This window comes from Choloepus didactylus, chromosome 5 (assembly GCF_015220235.1).
Source record: "Choloepus didactylus isolate mChoDid1 chromosome 5, mChoDid1.pri, whole genome shotgun sequence".
In the NCBI taxonomy this organism is placed as follows: Eukaryota; Metazoa; Chordata; class Mammalia; order Pilosa; family Megalonychidae; genus Choloepus; species Choloepus didactylus.
This window is the reverse complement of record NC_051311.1, coordinates 151,987,028-152,012,730: the sequence shown is the minus strand read 5'-3', so window position 1 is coordinate 152,012,730 and position 25,703 is coordinate 151,987,028. Positions and strand designations below refer to the sequence as shown.

Sequence of the window (25,703 nt, the reverse complement as noted above, 5' to 3'; positions counted from 1 at the left end):
ACAAACAAAAACAACTGCAAACACACCCTAAGCTGGATAAGAAAACAGACTTTGGATTACACACATCTCAGATTTTATATTTCAAATTTATTTATTTATCCCAGTGCTTAACACATTCTGAGAGGAAACCATCAGAAAATGTCTTTTACCTTTATGTTTATGAGGAAAGCTGAAATCTTCCTTACCCCACTGTGCTGGTTTGAATCTAATCAGAGGAGAAAACCCATTTTAAGATTCTTTTTTGCAAGAACCACTCCTGGTACCAAGCTGTATTAGTCAGGGTCCTTTAGGAAGATAGCTCTAAATATGAATATGTTATAAAAGTGTCTTACTCAAGTGTGGGGATGCATGAGTCCAAATTCTGTAGGGCAGGCCGCGAGCTGGCAACTCGGATGAAAGTCTGTGATGAACTCCCCAGGAGAGGCTGGCTGGCCGAAGAAGAAATGAAAATTCTTTCTTCTCCCTTAAAACTCTTCAACTGATGGGATGAAATCCAACTGACTGTATTCTTTTGTTGCAAAAGATACTCCCTTAGTTGACTGTAGATGTAATCAGCCACAGATACGATCAATTGACTGATGATTTAATAAACCAGCCTTCCGATTTACTAACCAGCCAGAAAATGTCCTTGCAGTAACAGTTAGGACGTTGTTTGCTTGACCAGACAAATGGGCGCCACCACTTGGCCAAGCTGACACATGAAGCCAACCATCACACCCACCATCTGATTCTCAGGTTTAGAATCACAGGAAACTGATTTGAATCCTATGTTTGCTAACTTTATGACTTCAGGGAAATTAATTTCTCTAAGCCTATTTCCCTCATTGGTGAAGGGGGATGATATTATTACCCACATCCTAGTTATTTTGAGGTTCAGAAGCATCAATACCAAGTACTCAGAAAATGGTAGTTGCCTTGTTGTTGGTATATATTGCCCAGTGCTTTATAGTTTCACTAAGGGGTGTTCTTAGCATGTTCCAAGACAGGTAGATCAGGGGTTGGCACATTTTTCCTTTAAAGAGCCAGCTAGTAAATATTTTCCGCTTTGCTGGACATTTGGTCTCCATTGCAGCTGCTCAGCTTGTCTGTCATAGAGTGAAAACAGGTACAGACAGTACGAAAATGATTGAAAATTTATGGGCTTTGAAATTGGAATTTCATAAAATTTTCTCATGTCACAAAATATTCTTTTGAATTTTTTTTCTCCATCCATTTAAAAATGTAAAACCCATTTGTAGCTTGCGGGCTGTACAAAAACAAGCAGCAGGTCACAAGTTGCCGATACCTACCTTGAGAGAATGTGCTGGGTCTTTTTTAGTATATGTTGTTTATGGGGAAATATTGAATGGACTTCTCAGGAAAATTCAAGTGTCTTGAGTCATTGTAGAAAACCAAGTATAAAAAAGATTGATGTATTTCAACAGAGATTGGAAGAGCTAGGCATGTATGTCTGATGAATGTTGACTATGAGGCTGACTCGTTACATCAAAGAAGTGAGTGAAAGAGATGCAGAGTCGTAATTATAGATCATCAACTTGGATCCTTTTCTGATTGTGAAACAGTGATTATTCTCTCCCAACCTGTCTAGCCCAGTCCTTGGTGAAGCTGTACTGGATTGGCCCCTTGCAGGTGTTGGAACACTTTTATGCATAGTGCCATTTTTCTTCTAGGGCACCCATGAGATGTCAGATGAGTGCATTGGTGAAGTCCCCATTTGATACACGGGGACACAGCAGCCCTGACAAATCCTGTGACTTGCCCGAGGTTAAACCAGCAGAGCACTAGAATCAGGCCTGGGAACTCAGTCTCCCAACTCTTGGTCCAGGACCCTTGTCACTACCCAGTAATCTTCCTTTGCATTATCATCGAAAATATTAAGGAGGAGATAGTACTCGAAGGGATAGTATTTGGCATTCATAAATGTTATAATATATACAATCCTTCTCATATGCTATGACATTTAACCCTCAGAAATCCCTATGAAGTAAAAGGAGTAAGTTTTATTATTTGCTGGTTACAGATGAGGCAACTGACAGTGATATTTTAACTTAACCTGGGTCACAACTTAAGTTCTAGAGGCAATTCTGGGCCCTAGGTTTTCTAACCCCTTTTATTATACCATGCTGCTTTATTGTACTGCGTGGCAGCTGATGTCATTAATACCCAAACATTAAAAAAGAAATTGAAAAGGAAATAACATCCCGCAATGGTTCAGCTCCTGGCAGGGATTTTTAAATGGATGTTTGTGTTATGAGAATTTTTGCTTTCAAAATGCTGCATGCACCTCCTGTAAAGGTTGAATTAAAAGATTTTATTTTTGGTAAGTGGCTCATGTAAATTTATTATTTATTTATTTTGGTTCTTTTTGGTTCAGCTCCCTTGGTTAAATGAAGCACTGCTGTATTTTTATTGCATACCCCATCATTAAAAGAAATTGAAAGACGCTTGTTAGTTTTAATATTGCAGGGATGGAAATATATCTGGCACTTTTAGGAACAGTTACAATTCCTAATAGTGCATTTTAAGAAGTAGTCTGGTTTTGTTTGTGATTGAAAAAAAAACTCTCTTAAATTTGTTATAATTCAGTAATCATCTTTAGGTGGAGAGAACATCTCTGCTGAGTATGACTGATTTTATGGACTCATTCAACATTTTTTTTTCAGCCTGTGGGAGTGGATTATACTCTTGAGCAGCATGCAGGGCTTTTCATTTGTTGGTAAATAATCCAAGCAAAGCTGCTTCCAGGGGCAAGTTTCCTCCCTTTTTTCTATAAACCATATGCTTCTGTAACTATTGGACATATGCCCCTTTCAATAAACTATGTGCAGCTTTAACCGTCAGCGCTATTGTTAAGTTAAACACAAACCAAATACTCAGAGTACTTGTATCTAAGCCTGCAACACAGTCCCCCAGAAGGCCGTGCTAAATATTCCTCTGCAAAATAGCTATTCGGAATCTGGAATAAAACACTGTCTAAAGATAACAGGTTGCAATAGGGAAGCCTACCGGGAAGGAGTGGCTAAAAATACAGTGACAAGAAAATCATTTAGCCTGATCGAGAGAGGTAGTATTTGCGTTGCAAGATACTCAGTGTGCCTAAGACCCAAACTTGGCAGTAGTGATACAGACAACAACAATCAAAGCAGAATAAGAAATTCAGAGGAGTTTCTGGACCAGCTTTCACAACACTGGCTTGAAGCTTACTATTAAGTTCATTTGATTAATGTCTGAAGTATACTTTCCTGAGGTAGAATAATTTTAACAATTATTCTTTACATGGACATACAGAAGACTGACAAATCAGTTTTCTGTGGGGTTTCACAGACACTTTGTGGTAGACACTTGGCAGGGGTTCAGATTAATTTATAGTGCTTAAGAAAGTCATACAGATCTGGCCTCTTCCCAGAAGTCTGACTGTAAGCAGCTTGCTCCACAGTGGTTATGCCTCAAGATTTGCACCTGAATACTTGGGGTGCTGACAGGTTTGTGAGGATGAAATGGGACCATTGTATACAGACCACTTAGCACACAGCCTGGCTCAATACATATGAGCAACCTCAGTGGTGATAATGATAGTTTCTAATGCGTTTTCCCTTTATACTCTTCTGGCTATAGGTAGTTTAACATATTGGGGGGTGAGAGTGGTTAGGACATTTGGGGTACTTATTTGGAAAGTTCTTATGCATAGATACAAAACAATTAAAATGATCACATAATTTTAAATAAGCCAGTTTATTTGATATCTGCATAAAGCCCTACACCAACATAAGGTGTTGTTATGTGTAAAAATAACCCACTGGACACTTGTAGTTTTAGGAGGTGGAATAAGGATTTTAACACAAGACCTCGGGAGGTAAATTTTATGAGACAATTTTTCAGTGTGTTTGTACTTATTTTGACTTTTCTAGAGAATTATTGTAAAGGTCATACTTATAATAGATTAACAATAAAAGTCAAACCAGTTTTTTCTATATTCTGAAAAGATTGGGAAATATAGAAACATAAAGGGAAAAATCTATAGAAACATTTTTGTGCTATTTTGTTGTATCTCCTTAAAGTTTTTTTTTTTTTTAATTTAGAAATTCTGTAGAGAAATAATTACATATTTCTTTTCCTCCTAACTTCCTTTCCTCCAAAAATTTGGATTCTTAAAAAATTTAGAAGCTGATGGTAACACAACATTGCAAATGTAATTAATAGCATTGAATTATACATTTGAATGTGGTTAAAAGAGGAAATTTTAGGTTGTATATATGTTACCGCTTTAAAAATTAAAAAAGAAATTTAGAGGCATTGTAGCCTAGTGGGTAAGTGAGTGGACTTTGGAATCAAATCCAGGCTCCACCACTTTGTAGCTGTGTTTTCCTGGACAAATATATCTTAGTTTTCATATCTTTATAATGGGGATTATAATTGTACTTACCTCATAGCATTGTCAAGTAAGGTGCTTAAAGCAATACTTGGAACTTAGTAAAGTTCTGTATAATAAATGTTAGTTCTTCTTTTCTTACGTTCATTAAAATTCTTGAATGTTCTATATATAATCTATATTTAATGACATAATATTCCATCAAAAGGTAATGGTCATTTATTTTATTTTCACCATTCTAAATAACACTGTGATGAACATCCTTATAAATCATTGTCTGCTTTGCTGTTTTTTTCCCTAAGATACATCCTAGAAGTGGAATCACTAATTCTTGATACATCTGGCCAATTATGGAAATATCTATACTTTCAACAGTGTCAAAAAGCCCTTGATAGGGCTTTAACGTTCTGAGGTGGGCTGTGTTGTAGCCCAGGTTCTCTGCTTGTCTGGCTGTTAGCTTCTCCTGCTGGATGGAGGAGCACAGACTCCAGGGAGGATGGGATTGACTATTAGGTCTGTAGCAGGGGGAGGGAAAAAAAAAAAAGCTGGCTCCACCCTCTCTAACACTCAGTATGTGTATCATTTCCAATTTATCGAATCATTCCTATATTCCTAATTGTTTTCTGGGTGCTAGAGTTATATCTAAAATGGGTATGTTCCTTTAGGGGAGGGTCTGCAAATTGCATCCTCAGGTGGGGCCAAATCCATCCTACAGCTGTCTGTTTTTGCATAGCCTGCCAGCTTCGGATGTTTTTTTTGCTTGCTTGTTTTTTTTGTTTGTTTGTTTGTTTTTGTTTTACAATTTTGAACCTTTTAAAAAAATCAAAAGAATAATATCTGTGATACATGAAAGTTCTATGAGATTCCTATTGCAGTGTCCATAAATAAAGTTATACTGGAACGCACATTGGTTTACATATTCCCTATGATTGCTTTTGTGCTACTGTGGCGGGGTCCAGTACTTGTGACACACCTTTTGGTTTGCAGAGCTGTAATTATTTAGTAACTTGTCCTTTACAGAAAGAGTTTGCAGACCTAGGAAGAATGAGGGGTGCTAAATTATTTGTATTTTAGAAAGATAGATGAATTTGGTCTTTTATGTATTTCCTTAATCCCCTCTACTGGTCAGTACTACTTCCTTAAAGAAAAATACATTCCCCATGGTTTTGGGACATTATGTACTCCCGAATGTGCCTGGAAAGCTGGAACAAGGCCAAAAGCAAGGTCTGGCTTGTGTCACGCTTACCAGTCCCGCTGTAGGGGAGGGTGCAGGTTGACGCTGCCTCGTGCTGGGTGCCCGCCCTGCCCAGTGGGCGTGAGGCTCTGTGGCCAGAGGAGAGGAGGACCATGACTGTGATGATGTGTTTTGAGGGGGAGATTAGATTTCTTGGGGTAGATTAGATTCGGCTTCTGTCCTAGGAACTGGTAGATAGTATCTGAGCGGTTCTCTGAAAGCATTTACAAAGTTGCAGACTTTTGTTGCTAAATACCTAGACCCAGACTGCAGAAGCAAACTCAGGCTTGTCTATCTGGGCAACATCTACCCGGGGTGAAGAATCAGAAGATGGGGTTTTCATTTTGATTTCTGAAATCCGCATTTCAGAGCTGAGGTCAAAGTGGGCGAGAACTGAGAGTTGTTGCCGTGGAAACCTGACCAGGTGGATCACCTGGCTTTGCCTGCAGGCTGGCTTAGCAGAGGTGAGCCTCACGGTGGGGGCGGGGCTTCCAGCTCATTCCAGTACAATCCTGGTATTATCTTCCTATTTCAGTGCACTCTCCAGGAGGGTCCGATTTCTGCAGCGGAGTAAGCACAGCTGTAAAATTTTATTAAAAATATAATACCACCATATGCTCAGGCTTTCTCATTACAGTGTCTTCTAAAAAACAAAAAGCATGCAACATAAACGCACCAGAGGAAACCAGTTAAATGTGTGCTCACACCTGCAAATTTGAAAAATGGTAGACAAGTTAGGAAACGGGACTTTTCTGTTTAGGTGGGGGAGAGTGCACGAACCTGGGATCCGCAACTGAAAAGGGCTGTCAGAAGAAGCTGTTGCACACAGAGATTTAGTCCTCCCTGCCTTTAAAGGAAAACCGCGCTCGAGTCCTCCTGCCAGATGGGTGCTGGGGTAGATCTGCAGGACGATAGCATCATTCCAGTCTGGGGGAGGCCTGCCATAGCGGCAGCCACTACACCCCGGCCTGGGGAACAGGCATTTCATTGTTTCTGTTTAACTGTTGGCTGTGGATCTGATTATTGAATCTTAACTGCTCAGGTCTGTATGTGCAAAGTAAGAAAGAGAGGCTCTCAATTCTTTGCTTATAAAAGTCTAAAACCATGTTCTTAAAGAAACCTCTAATACCTAAGAGTTCACAAGACTGATACTCACAGATAGGCATAAATGTGCTATTAAGCGGAAGGGGAAAAAATTGACCCTCCTGGGAATTGATTGTACTTCCTTTGATGTAACTAATTAAGTCACTCTGTGTAAGCAGTTGCTGGCAACGAATATCAGGCTAATAGAAGAAGCTTCGTGACATTTTAGACTTCTTACTTCGAGGAGGGGGTCTTTGCAGACTCATCTAAAAAAAAAAAATTAAAACAAAACAACAACTACCAAGGAAGACCTTCTCCTCCCTTTTAAAGGAGAGCTTGCAGGGGGTCCCAGGGGTATTTTGTTTTTCTCTTCCTGGGTGCCTGTGGGATTTGGCTAGGTACTGTCTGTCTGGAACTTTTGAAAGTTGGCTGGTATACTTGATTTGTGCTTGAACTTAAGTGCCTGGGTGTGTTCAGGGTAATGTTCAACCAAGTCACAGCCATTTTTTTACTGTCCTTGACGTCAGTGTTCAGAAGCATCCTCCCAGGGGCGGGGATGGGGTTGTAGACTCATTGGTGCTAGCTCAGAGGCAAGAAGGAAAATGAATGGAAACTCGACAGGCAGCAGGGCATGCTTCCCGAGGCCTCAGACAAGCTGATAGGTTATCAGCCTGTTTCTTCAGATCGGCACAACATCATCCTTTTATTATCTTTGAAAAAAGGCATGAGGCCACTTGCTCTGCCTATCACCCCCTCTCTCTGTTGCACTGGGGCCAACAGCCAGATCAGGGTATGCATTTTAGTTTATCTGAATTCTCATCTAGCTTTTTCTCCTCTTCTCTTCTATCCCAGGAACCTCTTTTGAAGTCGAATGGAACTCTGTAAGCTGAGCAATTGGAGAGTTAGGCAAGAATTTTGCCTTGGGTTGAGCGCTAACCTGCTCCGCTTTGGAGCAGAGAGTTTCCAGTGAAGGGCCAGTGGGATGCTGCCCAGTCTCGACCATGTTTTGTTCTTTGGCAAAACGAACACAAGAGATGTTAAAACATTTAAGATACTCAGGTGACTCCGTTGGAGGGTGTTTTCTACTTTCGCTCATTTTACCCTGGGGCTTCCTGGTGGATGAAAGTAGGAAGAGAAAGCTAGCCCCCAATCTTGGAGGGCGGATGGTCACTTGAATTTCTCCGGAGCTTCGCATTCTGCTGCAGGCCTGGTAGTGTGGTTTAAAGGCTGCAAACAAAGCGGAGCGCTCTCTCCTCATCCATCTGGGCCCCTCCCTCTGTCATCAGTCATTGTCAATGGGAGACATATGTGTAGCCGCACAGGGCAGCGTCTGACCCCAAGGGTATTGGAAATGTTCTTAGAGAAGGCATTGTTTGCTCACTCCCTTTTGAAGCTGAGCACTAGACATTCTTGAGAGCAGTCCCTGGCCTAGGCATAACTGCAGTCTACATGGAAAAGAAAGTGTATTTTGCTTTAAAAAACTGCAGGAACTTTATTCCACCTTCTTAGCATCATTCTGCAATGCTCATGAATGCCTTTATCCTCTTCTCTTTTTCATTTCTGATCTCTCTTTGGTCAAAGCCATGGGGAGAACTCTGAAACAGGAAGGCAAGGACTTAGATTCCATTGGTTTATTGGTTTTTTGCTCAGAGAACATCAAAATGCAAATAGACCTGAGAAGTAAAATATGACAAGATGCAACAAATGCATAGTGGGGGAAAAAATGAAATAATGCCTTTTCCAAATACAGTGAGACAGTTTACGGGGAGGAAAGCAGAAAATGATTCTCTGTTTCTTGCTCAGAACTGTGAGGTGGGGTTCCAGGCTTGTTGGAAGCGTCTTTAAAAATCCTGTAATAAACAGAAGCCATTGGCTGAGTCTTAAAGTGCTGTGGAATGGATTTGCCCTGTATGTTTTCAAGCCTGGGAAGGAAAGAATCACTGTTGTTTGGATGCTTCACGGTGCTAGTCAAGAGATTTGTTATTCGTGTCCTACGCAGTGTTCCCAAGAGTGGCCTTAGGTTGACAAAAGTTTAATAGGAGAGTATCTGAGTTTTGAAATTTTCTGTGCATAAAGATGTAATTACTTTCCTACCCCCCACCCCCATTTTATTGGTGTGTGGGTTTGGGTGGGAGGGTGCATGCAAGCTCCAGGTTCCATTCCAAAAACTTCCCTAGTAATAGACAGACCTCTTGCTGGGTGGATTTAGTCAGCAGTGATGGTAGGTCTCACTGCCATCAGATTCGCCCTGAGACATGGGGCCTGCTTCTGATCTGGGAACTTGGGCTCATACCTTGTTCTTCCACCGTGATTGGCCACGAGGCTCAAACGAGATGATATCATTTATAAATTGTTCTATTGAGGTAAAGGATTATTATTTTTCTTTCTTAAAGAACAGGGAGATGTTTGCTGGTAAGGGGTCAGAAATGGTCATGTAAATATTTATTGAGCCTCAGTTCTGTGTTTTAATTCATTTGAAGATGTTATTCTATCATTTAACATATAAATTATGAGGTTCCATAAACTCAGACCTTCTTAAATATGGAAATACTATTTTCTTGTTAGAATTCCATTCAGCTAGAAATCTGAATATCCCGTCTTTCTTTTTCCCCCTTAACATTTTGTCTCCTCTCCCCTCACACCCCCCATCTCCCTTCATTTTGGTTCACTGCAACCTGAGTGCTACTTTTCTGGGAAAGCCTGATATTCTGACTTCAGTTTTGTAATTTAATGATGGAGAGTTTCCTTAGTAAACCAAATTTAGAGTCCTAGAATGCTTATCTTATATCCAGACCTTGAACATAAAAGGCATTTTATACCCGCAATTGTTCATTTAATGAGCAATTGCAGAGTGCAGGCCGGTTAAGGGATTGAGCTATATGCACTATTATTGCAAGAAGTATTCCGAAATACCAGAAATAGGACGTAAGCTCTGATCAGGGAGACTGCGAGCACAATTACCTTCTTTTCAAATCCTTCTGTGACACTGCGGGAGGAAAAAGGACTTTGAAACTTGAAAGGAAAGAGCTTGCTTTCAACCTCAAAAGCTAGGAGGAAAGGGCTCTGAAATTTGCTCAGAATTCCCAATTCACCATTAGCCTGTTTCTTCCTTTAGCCTCAAGGCATTCTCCGCTTTTTGAAAAGATGTTAAGAAATTCAGTCACAATAGAGAGCCTAGTTTTGAACATGTTTCACTCGGTCCATTGAGGTCTGGGCTCCAGCCTTTGTGTGGGGTGAATTGAGCTGAGCGGCTAGCTAGTTGGAGAGAGGTGAATGAGGAGGCGCTGTGCAATCACAAATTCTGGCAGAGAAGAAAGCTCACCCTTTCCTTTATTTTACAATATGCATTCCTGTACAATCCTGCTAGTGGCAATATGTGGAGTCGAGCCTGTTCTTAAGTCAATACAGAGTACTTGGTTTATAGCAACTCTTGTTAAGTTTGTCTTGTAATTGAAGCTGCTGTTGACCTTGCTTGGAGACCATTTGTAAAACCGTTTATTTAGCATAAACTGAAATAATAAACCCTCCTTCTCTCGGGCTGATTGTGATAGGGTGACATTAGTTTGATTTAATGATTAGCCGCCTGACCCTTCTGCTGGGGAGAGCGGCTTGAATAGGGAGAGTTCACTAGGAAGCACACAGAAAGAATACTAATGAGCTTGTTAAATTTAGCATGGCTCCAACCACTTTTAATTCCTCTAATGGGAGCAGCACTTCCTTGGAGAGGAAGAGGGAGAGGGAGGCAGAGAGGACACCGATTATGTTCCTAGAGGGTCTGCACAGCTAGCGAAAGCTCACCAAGAGAAGTTTGCAGAAAGTAGCTAGCCAGAGCCTGAGGACTGAGTTGTAAGTATCATCTCTTCTCTTAAGCTCTGTGTCTTCTCCATCTCCGGGGTGGGTAATGACTTTAAAATGGGATTTATGGGAGCTGTTTAAAATGGATCTTAAAAAAAAAAAAGAGGTGAACGCATGTACTGTGAGCTCCTAAACAGCTAATTTTGTCAGGGTGACAGGAGATGTTCCTAGTTAGTGATGCGTGCAGAGTTTTATTTTAATATTGGGAGAATCATCTGGAACTTTCATCTCAAGTCCTCGATGAGAAGGAACTTGTTTCCTCTCCTCTCTTATAATGAGAACTTGTATAGGAGTTGGTGAGCAGATTCACAAGACAATGTTTAATTGAGTCCTGCTTCAAGCAACACGATTACTTTCTTTAAACCTTCTAAGTGGTTTTTGCACAGAAGCAACTTCTGCTTTTTCAGAGTGTATGACACCAAGACGGTCCGTTTAAATGTTAGTTGCTTCTGGATGAGTTTGGAAAATCTGGGACAGTTTCTAAAACACAGTACTTTGGGGAGCGCACCATTTGGTGGGAGGAGGGCAGAGATTTTTTAACTTCCACTGGAGCCTTTATATCCAGAAGGAAGAAGCTGCAAAGTGGGATTATGATGACAGTATTTAAAGTAATTTTTTTTCCCCGAAACTTTGCAGTGAACTGGATGATTGGGTTTGACCCCAGAGCTTGCAGCTGTTAAACATAGAGGCGCACTAACAGTCGCCTTGTGTTGGCTGTTAAGGTCCATTGGCAGATGCCCTTGGAGCAGTGGGCTGTTTGCTTACATTTTTGCAGCAGCCTCCTACTTGTTGCCATGGCAGACAGTATGTTTCTGTCAATAATTTGGTCTGGCGTAGCCTGTCTGCACTGACTTTCAAACTTTATTGAACAACTCAGCTCAACTGAACAAGATTAGACAGCTTTCGTCTTTTGGCTTGCTGAAGTGGTTGCTAAATTTATAAGCACAGGCAGGAATATTGCACGGAGAGTTTCCCTTTCACTGTATAGAAAGTGCTTTCAAGCCTCGTGGCTGTCTGTATTCTGGAGCATGTGTACTGTCAAGTTTTCGTCTGCACGCTCACCAAAAGAACGCAGCTCACGAGATAAACTCCATGAAATATCCATCTGCTGGAATTTTTTTGGTGTGTGTGTGTGTGTGTGTGTGTGTGTGTGTGTGTGTGTGTGTGAGAAAATGTGTAGCATTGGCCATTGAAAAATAAGTTTCCTGATGAAATTCTCCGTATTAAAAAAAAAAACAAGCTTTTGCCTACATTTAAGTTTCCTAAGGGAATAGCAGTGTTTTTGTCTTAAATATTTGAACTTTTGTTATTTCTTGTTATAGCATTCATATTCACACGTGTTGGGTTTACTCTCATCAAGAAAATAATATAGGGAAATTGTCACCTCCATTTCCATCTCCCACCCCCACCTTCTAACCCCCACCCACAACTTCTTCTCCCAGGAGCTTGGGGGTGTGGAACTCTCTGGCCAGACCATGCCAATTATTCAGTTATTCATGAAGTTGGATTCAAATGCTCATCATAAAGACAGAGTTTCCAAGAACTAGAATTTATTGTAGGGGTACCGTTTTAAGAGAAGAGAAGTTAATTTCTTTTTGGCAGATTAAATCAAGGAAATCGTCCTGTTTTAAACCTGGAACAGATTAGTAGAGATTGGCGGTTCTTCTTTCCCAGAGAATGCTAATTACATGGCACAGCCCCCTGGAGCTGCCCACGCCCCCCACGTAAGGAAGGTTTCTGGCCTTCCATTTGCCACTCAGAGCTGGACGTTCACTTCAGTTTGAAATTTGAAGTAGAGTTTTAAACAGAAAGCAAATTACTGGAAACTGACTCTGGCCATTTGTAGGTTATAGGAATTTTTATAAAACTTACTATACGTTTTAGTGTTTTTGATACCCTTTTGCATTTATCTAACTGCAAAGCCTTCATCTATAGCCCACAGTTTTATAGCTAATGAAATCCAAGGGTGGACTCATGCTTAAAAGTATTGGTCAGGAGAGAAAATAAAACTAAAGAATTTATTTATTTTTTTGGGGGGTAGTTTGTTTGTGACTCACCAAAAAACACGTTTTGAATTGCTTTAGTAAAAAGATCAATGTGTGAATATATGGGGTGATACTATATTTTTTTAGTTGTGACTTGATAGATTAAACTCATAATTTATCCCTTAATTATAACATTTGGGAATCAGGATCTGCACAAAACAATAGTAAAATAATGTTTCACAGTTCCTTTGTGGTAGTCAGCAAATTCACAGAAAAGACCGAAACATCCCTCCTTGTCTACTCTCTTTTGCAGGTCATTTGCTAGGCTGTAAAAAAGAAAATACATTGCGTATTTCTTCAAGCCACAGACATAGGCTGAAAGACTCAAGTGGCTGCTGGCTTTAGGTAGTTCAGGTCATTAGTTAACACAAATCATTGGTCATTCCTTTAGTTTGTATTTTACATGTTTCCCTGTGTTCATAGCTGTACTTTCTTTTGCATTTCTACGAAGAACTATGAAACTGCCAAAGCGTAATTTTCCTGTTTGGGGATTGGGGGTCTCAGCTAGATGTTTCTGCTTTATGGATTATTTTGAAGATAAGTTCATGTATTTTGGATAAGATGTCTTCAAAATCTATCTTAAAATGTATATTATTATTACGTATATCCAACTATGTATTTTTAAACTAAGGAATAGGGTAGATGTCTAAGAAGTGATCTAATAGCTTTGTTTCCACCAACAGTTACTTGTCTGGGCACCGTCTGTTGATGAAATGCAGAGCTTTTGTTTGGGAGGACATCGTTTAGGCTGTGTGTGTGACACCAACAGATGAATTGGTCCACTTGTAGGTTAAGATAGCCAGTTTGGTTTAATTTTATGCATCGGGTCTTTGATCTCTTGCTACAGAAAGTTCAACCAATCATATGGGCAGAAAACCATGGTGGATAGATAGGAAGTCTTCCAGATCAAAGGGAACTGAAGTATTAGGTAGCTGATATACCAGGCATATGTGGAATTTTGTCATGCTGTTTCTTACATGTTTGAAGAGACGTATGGATCCCACCAAGGCATGTACATATATCAACATAACCGGATGCCTTCCTCACCCACAGAGCCACCTCTCACTTGTATTTCCAGCCACACTCATTTTTCATCTTAGTTCCCAGCCCTGTTGTATGGCCAGAAGCAGGAACTGTCTCAGATGGGGCACAGTAGGTTGTCATGGTCGGCACCTTATTCCTTGTAACTGATGGGTTTTCTGTTCCTTTTCTATCTCCGTTAAATCTCTCAGTGGGTTCCCAAATGTGACTTAAAAAATAAAACACAGAATCTTCTGGATCTCTTTATTAACAGGTCTTTCTCTGAGGGGCAAAGCATGTACCCACCTGAAGCCACCAAGATCACCTCGTATACTCAGCTGCCCTTGTCTTTATCCCAAAGTCCCATTCTCCTCAGGTGGAGGAGAAACTGGGTTCTCCCTCACAACCTTGGGCTGGCAAAACTTTCAGTCCACATGGGGCCAGGGATACTGGCAAGTCCGTGATTAAAAGCCTGGCTGGCATGTTCAGCTGTAAGCTGGCTATGACAATTTGCTGACTCCCTACATCTCAATTTAATAGGCTCATTTTCTGTACCTCTTTGTCCAGTATCTCAGACCCCTCACTCATAAGCAACTTTGTCCCGTACGTCTCCCATCGCAGTGGAGCTGTCGAAGCTGCCATGAATGAGAAATAGGCTTCTTTCTGGATGAGAGGGATAGAGAGGGAGAGCTAATTTATTTCTGTTTTTTAATTGCTCCTTGAAGTGGATCACGGTGTCTTTCCTTCTCCGTCTTTCTTTAGAGGATGAAAGTCCCGGGCAGACCTATCACAGAGAGAGAAGGAACGCAATCGCCATGCAGCCACAGAGTGTCCACGGGCTCAGCAAAATCAGTGAGGAGCCGTCAACATCCAGTGATGAGAGGGCCTCGTTGATCAAGAAGGAGATCCATGGATCCCTTCCGCACCTGGCCGAGCCCTCTGTCCCGTACCGCGGGACTGTGTTTGCCATGGACCCCAGGAATGGCTACGTGGAGCCTCACTACCGTAAGTGGCTGATGCCCAGTGGCAGCTGTCCCGGGGAGCGTGGGGCAGGGTGCATGTGTGTTTGCGTGCTTTATGAATTAATTGTTTCGTTTCCACTATTCTGTAAAAAATGTTTAATTTACCTTCCACTTTTCTTACTCGCTTACTTCCTGTCCATTCATTTTTTTTTTTGTAAAAAAGGATGCATTTCCTTAAATCTCTAAGCAACTCAGGTTCAGTGGGGCAGCCTTCGGGAAAGTGGTCCATTTGTGGCTGACCCACACAGACCTTTCCTGGCCACTGGAACTGGCTTTGCTCCATCCAGATAGATACTACAGGAGGAAAGCAATTGGTAGTTGGGAGTTGTTAAAGTGGGCTGCTGGAGAAGGGGTCTCTAAACAGCAGCTCTTCCCAATTGTAATGATTTTTGCTTAATTGTTGAGGAGGAACAAACCTCTTTTAACAAATCAGCACTAAGCTCTTTACTATGGGCGATTTTTCCCTGCACTCTGCAATCCTCCCTAATCAGCATACCAGAAACTTTGGAAGCTCCTTTTCCAGCATTAATAAAGTTTAAAAAATTAACTAGGATTTTGAACACACATATATGACGGTGTTCTCCAAAGGCAGAATCTAAAGAAAAACATGAGAGTCAAGTTTATTTCTGGCCTGTTTCTAATTTAAAAATATAATTTGGTCGTGGAGTAATGAAGTTCACATTGAGGTGCCAGTGCTTGCAGCTCTTGATTACAGATTTATCACCTAGCCAGGATACAGACTTGCCATTTAACCTTCCAGGCCCCCATTCCAGATGATCCATTGAGCTCCAGAAAGGGGGGACTGGTTTGTGTTTCCCTTTTTCCACATCATTCAGAAATTTTAGTGTTTTAAGGCAAAAGGTCATTAGCCAGATGACTGATTAGTGAGGACAGCTGATTAGTGCATGTTTTTTTTGCGCAAGAAAGTGCCCAGGATAAAAGCTAATTCCATTCCTTCATTAGTTGGCTTGTAGCAAAGGGGAATGTTCACTCATCAGGGTGCAGATCAAAGAGCCTCACACAACCTTAAGTCTCAGCAACTGCTTCACCCCCTCTCCCCGTTCCACCTCCCCGAACAGATTATATTGTTGAAAAAAGATGGAAGAGATATTATTCTTTTAAGTGCAGAGAGCTATAATTTCTCTGTTTAAAAAGTGTTTCTCAGTCCTATTGCTGCAGTTGTTTCTACAGATACAGAAATAAGGAAGAGCTGGAGTATGCATGTTCTTTTCCTTCCCTCCTTAAAGGTTTATTTTTATATTCTTTTAGGAGTAAAAGTTTAAAATAGTATAAGATTTTTCTCTGAGTATATGTCTAAGTTTTCTGCATTGTATTTTTATTTGTGGGCATCTATTAAATATCACCTATACAGAAAACATGAAGGTTTTCTATATACTTCCTACCTATATTTATACACCCTGATACTATGCTCACTTTAAAAGAATATGTAGTCTAGACTGTGAGCCACAAGCTGCCTGCATTGTTTTGGTCTTTATGTGGGAAGACTAAACTTTCCCATCTCATATTTCTGTTTTGTTTTCCTTCCCAGATGTCCACCAATTAATGAGGTATTTAATTAGTCGGGATAGCAGATGAGTACTCCCTTTTTTGCCTGAAGAAAGTCGGCAGATAACGGTTAACTTCCTCTATATGAACTTGCAGCTTGTTGTTGATTGCTTGTTTGTAACGGTTTCCCCATTGAATTCTCTACCCGTTGTTTGATGAGGAGCTGGGCTCCCTCCAGACTGGGGCCCTCATTTCTTGGTGGTCTGCAGGTGTGACCCATCTCCCGAACCCTGGTGGGAATGTTGGCCAACGCTGGACACGAGAGAGCTCTTAGTGGGACTTGAACTCATCCATTGTTACTCTGTTTGGGGGATATACCACTAAGAAGGTGGTTATTCTTCAGATTTTCCCACTGTGTCTTGTAAATTTTCAAAAATTATATGATTACCTTTAACCTACGTGATTTATCAACCAATTCCATGTTAACCTACCACCCCAACTTGCTTCCTAAATTGGTCATAAATAGATGATATTGTTGCATAGATGATACAAACAGAGAGGCTTAGGGAGTCACACAGATTGGCTCAGGGCTCCAGGAATTTGGGATCACGTTCTGGCTTTGCCATCTACTAGCTGTGTGAGCTTGGCCAAGTGTGTTGACCCCTCTAAGAATCACTTCCTAACTGTTGAATGGGGTTGATAATATACCGCCTGCTCCATCCGCATTCTTAGGAGTGCCATTGTTACTAAGGTGGCTTTTCTCTGCCTCCTTTTCGTCCCCCTTCTTCTCTTCTTTCTCTTTCTCCTCCTCTTGTTCCCGCTTTCTCCTCTTCCTCTATTCCTTCTCCATGGTCATCAGTACCATCAGCATCAGCATCGCCCATTGCATGGGTGGGTCGCTGTCTAAACCAAGTCATCTTCTGGAGTGTTGGAGACGCTTTGGTTCCGTGTGGACTGGTGTTTCTCTGCCAGGCCCTCCCATGTGCATCGCTGAGGCTACAATCTTTCGTAAACATTGATTAGAGAAGCAGTGGGTTGCAAACCTTAGGGAAAGGATTGGTGGGGTTCGAACTGTGACCTGAGACCTTCTGCACAGTCTTTTCTCCCTGAACCTCAGCGGATGGACTGATTTCTTTCTGCTTTGAAGAACAGTGAAGCCATTTTAAAGCTTTTAAATGAGTTTGAGAAGTCTTAACATTTTAAATTCTCGGTAGAAAGTGTTTTAGGTAATGCAAATACAAACTTAGTACATGCGGAAAATAAAGGGTACAGTATTATTTATTCATATTAAATAATTTAAAAGATGTTTTAACAAGACTTCAAAGAATCAGATAAGAGGTGACTTTATTTCTTCTGGAACCTTGTTGGATTATTTAATTTTCTACCAGAATAACAAGAATTTTCTAGGTATTTGGTAATAAAATCTGCCTGCCTTATGTGGATTTAATTGTCTAGGTAAAGCTAATGGTTGATTTGATGATAATGTTGATAAATTATCTAATAATTATTTTTAGTGTATGAGAGAAATACCTTTAAAAAAAAAGAGAGAGAGAGAGACATCAAATTTTCATCAAATTTGTTCCCTGTGGGGTAAAGCTTGTATTGGACCTGAATAACTGAATAACGCAAGGACACTGCAAACCTTTAGTAGCTCCATGTTCAGAAACATCCAGAAAGGCCACCATTCCCTTCCCTTGTTGTTTGCCAGCTCTATTTAGCCACTGGAGAGAAAAGACTCCTCTAATCCAATGTAGCTGCATATGTAAACACTCACAGCAATTTCTTCATTTCTCTGTGGTTGGAAAATGTAGACTTTTCAAGATGCCTAATTTGTGTTTCTATATATACTAACTCTGTATTTCTGAAGTGTGGGCAGGCTTCCTGTAAGACCGGAAAAGGGAAAATCATTTTTTCCCCCACTCCGAAGGACATCTGTAAAACTTTTATGGCAGAAAATTTTATCATGCTTGGGTATGCGATGTTGCATCTTCACAAATTGTAGTTAGGCAGGATTCAAAGTATTTTCGGTTTTGTGGGTTTGACTTAAAAAAAAAAAGAGAAGGAAAAGGAAGACCCAGGGATGGCGGGCACTTCAAACATTCACAACATATGTTTGGAATAAAACCCTCACAGGGGGTATTGGGGGATATTTTCCTATGAAGGGTAGCTGTGGTGGGCTCTATATCGAGGTGAGAAAGTAGGCGTTCAAGTTGCACAGCTCAGACATGTTGGGGTGCTGACAGGCTGGCTGCTAAAGGATCACTAGCACTTTACAATTTGGTAAAATGTAGGAGGAGCTTGCACTGGAGTCAGAATAAAAACCATCCTCACCCCTGCTCCCCCATGTCTCCTGCCCAGAGATTTCTCAGCAATTTTATTCTGCCCTGCTCCATCCATAGACAGATATTTCAAACCACCATTGCCCCCACCCCCAATGTTTTCACTTACCATCATGCATTTATTCTTTTATAAACTCACAAAGGCAGGTGACATAATAGTTAAAGCATTCCTGTACCCTGGCCAACACTTAACTTTCGTTGTCTTCCCTTTTAAAGAAAACATGTGTTTCGTTGTCTTCTGTCTTACTGCGAAGAGTCTAGTTTTCAAAACTATCCCTACGGGGATTTTTGTGCAGTTTCTTGGATGCACTAGTCATGTCATATAGGACCCCTGCTGGTTTTGCAAAGGGATAGAGACATGCCTCCTTTTCTAAAATTTCAGGTCTCTTTTATAGTTTTACAGTAGTGTGAAGACTGTTTTCTTCACCCACAACTGCTCCCAAGCAGCAATTCCTCATGGAAAATATGATTCATTCCTCCATGCAAATGCTTTGATTGAAAACATACCACTGGTGTTCTTCCTTATGTTTCTCAGCCCAGATGACAGAACTATTAGAGCTAATTAGCAAAACCTGAGGAATTAGCTTAAAGAAAAGAAACTGAATTTTTAATTGGCTTGCATTTATTTTCAGTGGAAAGCGCTTACACTGAGCCCCACTTGCATTCTTGCATGCTAAAAAAAAATGTGTATAAGATTCTTTTTTTCCTACCTGTCTCTTTATATTAGGTGCTTGTTCCATTTGACTTTCCAAACCTTGTAGAAATATGTCTTCTAAGCAAGTGGAAGAGAAGATGTGTATTTTACATATTTAATAGGTGCACCTGCTCACATCTCTCTTGCTATTGGAGTGTCATCTCGAGACTGTGCGGGACAGAAATGCCCACAAGGCACAAATGAGCAGTTTGGTGTTGACCAAACTGCAAAGGCAGTGACAGTTTTCTGAACACACAGCTCCCTTTCAGTCAGACTGTCTTTTACCTCTTTAGACAAAAACTGATGAGCCAATCAGGAGTGGGTTTTTTTTCCCCTTGAAAATGAGATAGTTTAACCAGAAAGACTGATGTTGGGTCATACCTTGTGGCTTTGAGGTATCTTGCTTCCTTGGCTGTTAATCTTGAATTGCAGGGGGAGTTGGACGGGGGCATTCATGAATGTTTGCAGAATTAGTGAGCATAAGTACAGAGCTCCCTACTTATTCTTGTTCTTCCCTTAGAAATTCATTCTGAAAATCCTTATTTTCTTTTAGCAACCCAGAGGTAATGTTTTAAAGCTAGAAGCAGTGAGCCACGTTTATAGATTTTTAAAGAGTTACATTTCAAGGTGACTTTGGAGAATGCAGTAGAAGCTTAGGGATCATTCTTAGGGTTCTGGATTCGACTCTTGCTAATGAATCCTGTGCCTAACATGACTGTGTTTCTACCTATTGATTTTGGGGAGCAGTGAGTGAAACTGGGGACCAGCAGAGAATGTTACATTGGAAGCATATGGGAAATGTTACTGATTTTCTCCCTCTAATTTTGGGGAGAAGCTTGACGGCCACCCAAGTGAGGAGTAGAAAGAAGACAGAAAATCAATTAGCATTGATTTCAGCCATCAATCAGCTGGTGTTCTGCACCCACCATTGCCTGGTACAGCCCTCTCTTCCACATTGCCCAGCCCGGTTCTCTTCTGCAGGAAAATCAGGCTCCCTTTGGTCCACGCCTCAGGTCATGGTCATGCACTTGCTCGTGCTGTAGATCCTCCTGGAACAGTCCTCTGCCTTCCTCCTTGCCTCCAAGTCCTACTTAGTCTTCAAGGTCTATCTAAAGATCCACCTCCTTTGAAGATCTTCTTTAAGTACCATTTTACAGGATAGTTTCCTAACCTGCACACCAAGTAGACCTGTAGGTCTCGCCTTTTAGCACCTCACAGCTACTTTCTTGAGTTGTTCATATATATTGGCCTAATCTCCTTTACAATAATGTGAATAGTCCAAGGGTAGGTTCTGAGGTTTTGTGTCCACCAGGATTCCCTGGGCAGTCCTGGTTGGGTCAGTAGTGCCACCATAGGCTGCTTGGTCAGAGTCACATCGGAGATGAAGTTCCAGATGGCCTCTGTCCTGAGCCTTTCCATTATGGGGATGTTCTGGTTTGCCAATGCTGCCGTTTTGCAAAACACCAGAAATGGATTGGCTTTTATAAAAAGGGGTCTATTAGGTTACAAATTTACAGTCTTAAGGCCATGAAGTGTCCAAAGTAAGGCATCGACAGCAGGGTACCTGCACTGAAGGCTGTCCAGTGGTGTCCGGAAAACCTCTGTTAGCTGGGAAGGCACGTGGTTGTGTTTCAAAACGGCGCTCTCCAAAATGTTGCTCTTGGGGCGTTTTGTACTCTCTTAGCTGCAGCTTTTCTCCAGAATGTCATTGTCAGTATTCAACAGCTGTCTTCAAAATGTCTGTCTCAGCTGCAGCTAGCAGTGAGCTCTTTCTGTCTGAGCTTTTATAGGGCTGCGGTGAAATAATCAAGACCCACGCTGAATGGATGGGGCCATGCCTCCATGGAAACATTCAACCAGAGGTCACACCTTAACCAAAGTTGTCACTCACAGTTGGGTGGGTCACATCTCCATGGAAACAACCTAATCCCAATATCCCGAGAGATTGGATTAAAAGATCATGGCTTTTTCTTGGGGGGCGTAATATATCCAAACTGGCACAGGGGGCTACTGAGCAATTTGCAGAGACTTTGCAAAATGGAAGCTGAAAAATCAATTTACTCAATATATGCAACCTCTGATCCAAACTTAGGCACCTAATACTCTCTGAAAGCAGGCAGGGTATGAAGTATTTATGGTATACTTACTTGTTTTTAAATTGTACATTTTAAAAACATCAAAAGTGTTTGCTTCCATATACCAGCACATCTAAAACTGCTAAGAGTCTCATAAGAGATGGATTGTGGTACTTTACAATTACTTGGCTGTTTGTTCATTGACTTGATGAGGCTTCTCATTTTAAATCCTGTGGGATTGCCACACGAAGCCCACCTCTCTCACATCTTTTGACTCCCATCTAAAATCCAACAGGTAGGTATTTTTCCTGAAGTTAAAGGGAGCCTGATGATATTTTTTGTGCTTTTCCAAATTTCAGTGATTTGTCTTATCTTCAGTAGTAACCTCTAGGCAATTCACAATTTCAGTAACTTCTTCCCAACTTGATAGTGTCCAGGAATGCACAAATCCAGTTGTTTAATGATTTCATGTCATAATTTTCCTTTTCTAATTTGCCACCCACTTAACACAAGTGGCTCTTGATTTTTAGTTGCTTATGGTCTCTTTCTCCTCCCTCCTCTTTCCTTCCTTCCTTTCCTTCTAGAGTAAAGCATGAGATACACAGCCACCCCTGCCATTTCATAGCTTCTACCAACAGCTTTCCTTCCCGTTTTCTATTAGAGGCAACATTATCCTTGGCCTGTCTCCTTTTTCTTGTATAATTAAAGAACATTACCTTTGATGTCTCTTGAAAGCTGCATCTCCTTTCCTCTGGCTTTCTTGATCTTGTAGCTATACATTTGGGCCATGTCTTCATATTTCTTAGTGAAAGGGCTTGCTCTTCTCTCTTTTCTCTCTCTCTCCAACAATTTGGTATAATACAGAGAGTAACCCATCTGGCATTTTATTGTTCTGTCTTTCCTTATGTTGCAATACAGTTTGGATTCTCAGATAGCTCACTGAAAAGTATGCAACTTCCTTGATTTATTTAGCTTTTAAATTTGGTAAACTTTGGGTCTTTCCTAAAATGAATGGTTCTTATCTTAATGCCTTTCCTTCTTTTTGGGGGATCACTTTTGGCAGGCTTTCCATTAACCTTAGTTTTTGATGAGTTTCTGCTTGTTTAGACAAAATCAAGTAAGATTCTGTTCGATTCAATCAGTTATTCATTTTTTTTTTTGGTTGCTCTGTCAATCATCCACTAATAGACCCCTGCTCACCACGTGTCAACTGAGTGCTAAGCAGTGTTGAACAAAATGGGCACAGTTGCATGGGATGATGGGATATAGAGACGGAAGGTCCATCCAAGTGTCAGAAGAGACCCAGGACAGGGACTTTGAGTTAAGAAGTGACATCTCGCCTATGCTCTGTGGCAAAGAGGTGAGAAGAGAGTAATCAGGCCTAGGGCAACATTTGCAAAGGCTTGGAGGCAGAAGGGAAACCTTCCCCTTTAAGGGACTGAGTGGCATCCTTGGGCTGGAGGGCACCTTTCAAGGAAGGGAGTAATTGGAGGTGAAGATCAAGAGGTGAAGGCCTGCAGGGCCATGCTCGACTCCTCTTCTGCATCAAATTCCTGGATTCCCAAGATGTGATTTTTGGCTTTTTGAGTTTTTGAACAGACCTTTGGGTTAACCATGTTTCCTATCCCTAACCCAGAGTTTCTTTGTGGCAGAATTTAATCACGTCATCCTTGGGATTTGCTCATCATGTGTGGTTCCTGTGGCATAGCCAGCCCCCACTCTGCTGACTGCTCAGCTGACTGCTCTTTCATGACTCTTCAAGTACCTGCGGCTGCTTCCCTGGGTGTAGGCTGTAATATTTTCCCCCAAAGACAACAAAATCCACTTCCACTTGTTCTCAAACTGCTGAACATTTTCTGTATTCGGTAATAACCCCAATGACTACCATATCTTGATCGCAAACTGTAAATCCCCAAACATCAGGAAATAAATTTGGTTTAATTTCTAATGAATTAAGGGTCCTTTATTAAGGCATGTTTTAACATCTAAGTATAATAATCATCATGAAAAAAAATCCCTAGAGTTTTTTGTTTTTTTTGTTTTTTTCAATTAGAAAACTCCCACATCCCCTAACATCAGCCAGGCTAGAGAAATTGAGAAAGGGATGGTTAGAGGCTGAGATGGGGCCAGAAATAACAAAGTGAAATTCAGCTGGGAGATCCAGTAGCTCATACCTCCAGGGAAAAATGAGAACAAAGATCCCATTGGTGGAATAATCCTGCACTCGGCCTGGACTGGAAGAGCCTCAGGGGAGCTGGTGGGACCCTCTCGGTGGGGGGCTGCAAGGCTAATCAGTGGACATTGTGCAGGGCAGAGGGAACCCACTCCAGGAGTGCTTACCCTGCCCCCTGGAGGGACCCACATCTGCATCCTGATTGTGCTGGTGACTTGTGAGTGAGCTAAAAGGACACGCTGATTTCCTAGGTAATTTAGAAGGTAGCAGAGAGGTGCTTTGGGGGAAAGAGGGGAAGCTATTAAGAAACAAACCCCACCTCCTCTTTTGGTTTGCTTTTGTGGACTAAGCCAGCTCTCAAAGTCTGCGAAATCTCAAATCTCCTTCCCTCTGTCCCTGTTCTTCACCCGTTTAAGTAAGGAAGGTCATGCTTCCCTTCCCCCCACTGCAGCCCTCCTCCACCTGTGGAGGGGTGAGGGGAACAGAGCAGAACATGGTGGCTTTCCTGTGCCCTTCTGGCCCCAGAGGAACTGCTATCCTCTCCCACATGCAGCTTCTGTCACCCCAGCTTGGCTCTGCAGACTCGACCAAATGGGTTGACCCTTTGTTTCAAACATGCAATTCATTTCTCTATTTCATGTATGTGTGTCTGTGGGATGCATTTTTATGTCGACTCTGCCTGTTATCATTAAGGATGTTTTCACCGTAGTTTGTACGTAACACTTTGTCACAAAATGATGACATGAAGAGGGATCCAGTGAACATTTTGCGGCCCCTGAGCGCCTCTAGTGTGCCTAGCCCTTCTGATCGCACTCCAGTGCAACGTGCTTCAGGTCTTATTTCATGGGGTACAAGATGCACAATTTATACGCATTTCAAAAATTCCATGTGTATTTTGAGAGCCTGCCATGGGTCCCTGTCCTAGGTCCTGAGGATTCAGCGTTCCCCAGCAGATCAGATTCTGGCTCGTGGGGAGCCAGCCTTCCAGCTGGAAGACACACACAACCAAACTCCTAGGCAGAGACTTGAGCAGTACAACAGCAAGCGGTATTCTGGGGACAATAATGCAGGGTGATGTGCTCGAGAGAGATTTGGAGGTGATTGGGTGGCCATCAGGGAAAGCCTTGCCCAGGAGGTGTCTTTCCATCCAAGACCCAAATGACAAAAGAGAAGCCAGCCACTGGAAGATGGAAGGGGAGAGGATTCCACTTAGGATGTTTGCTGTGCCAAAGGCCAGGAGCAGAAGAAGGCAGGTAGGTGGGCACTCGTGAGGGAGCAGGCTGTCAGGGGAGACATGGTCAAGGGAAGCTGGGGCTCCAGCCTGCAGGCCCTGGGGGCCAGTGGAAAGCCAGTGGAGGGAGTCCCGTGATTTGGCTTTTATTCTAGAAATACCACCCAGGCTGGTGTATGGCAACCTGAGGGAGGTGAATTAGCAGGCTGTCTCAGTGGCCCTTGTGAGAAATGATCCTTCCCTTTTGGAAGTCATAGCTGCAGGGATCAAACCCTCTCTCCGTACCACGTATTATGCCACGGGATTTGCTTTTGAACTCACTTATAATCCCCTCAACAGCCCTACATGGTGGGAGGTGTTGCTTTTCCCATTGACAGATGAGGAAACTGAGGCACAGTAAGATTGAACTGCCCAGTTTTGCACGGTTAAACAGTGGCAGAACCAAGGTTGGAACCCAGTTTGGCTCCAGAGTTCAATTTCTTATCCCATGCCCCAGAACTGATGAGTGCAAGCTTCCAAAACCATCTACTTTTAGGAACCTTGGGGCCTTTGACCGTCCACCCCTGCCCCCAGCTCTGTGAGATGACCTGGCCAGACGGGCAGGGGACCAAGCACGCTGACAGGAGTGCTTGGAGACTCCCTGCCTGGGTCTGGGGGTCGGTGTTCTAGGAATTGGAGTGAGAGTGCATGGAAGCAGGGCAGGCAGGACTGACAAACACCTCCGCTCTCCAGACCTGGCCAGTTTCACAGCATCCCCTGGCATGGAGAGAGAGCGCACATACTGCTCATCGCCACTTCTGCGGTTGCTGTTCTCTTGGTGTTCCTACGTGGGAGAGAATGAGAAATTTCTTTTTAATTTACATTTCCCCAAAGAATTTGGAGCTGCCTATAATTTAACTATGAGGACACCACATGGTCCTCTCTGCACCCCTGTGTTTTAGGGGGATAAGGCTGTCTGATGCCTTAGCAATCTCAACCGCAGGCCCATTCGTGGCATGTTTACTTGGTGCCAGGAGCTCATTCAGTTTGCATTGTCTCATTCAGTTTGCACACACCC

General features: G+C 42.0%; 1 protein-coding gene across 1 annotated transcript in view; it reads left to right on the top strand.

The window, feature by feature from the left end:
- Positions 1–25,703, top strand: part of GLI3 (GLI family zinc finger 3) — a 274,283-nt gene that overhangs the window by 74,404 nt on the left and 174,176 nt on the right. The window contains 1 exon segment of the mRNA XM_037837138.1: positions 14,369–14,611. Coding sequence (XP_037693066.1) covers positions 14,369–14,611 — 243 coding nt within the window.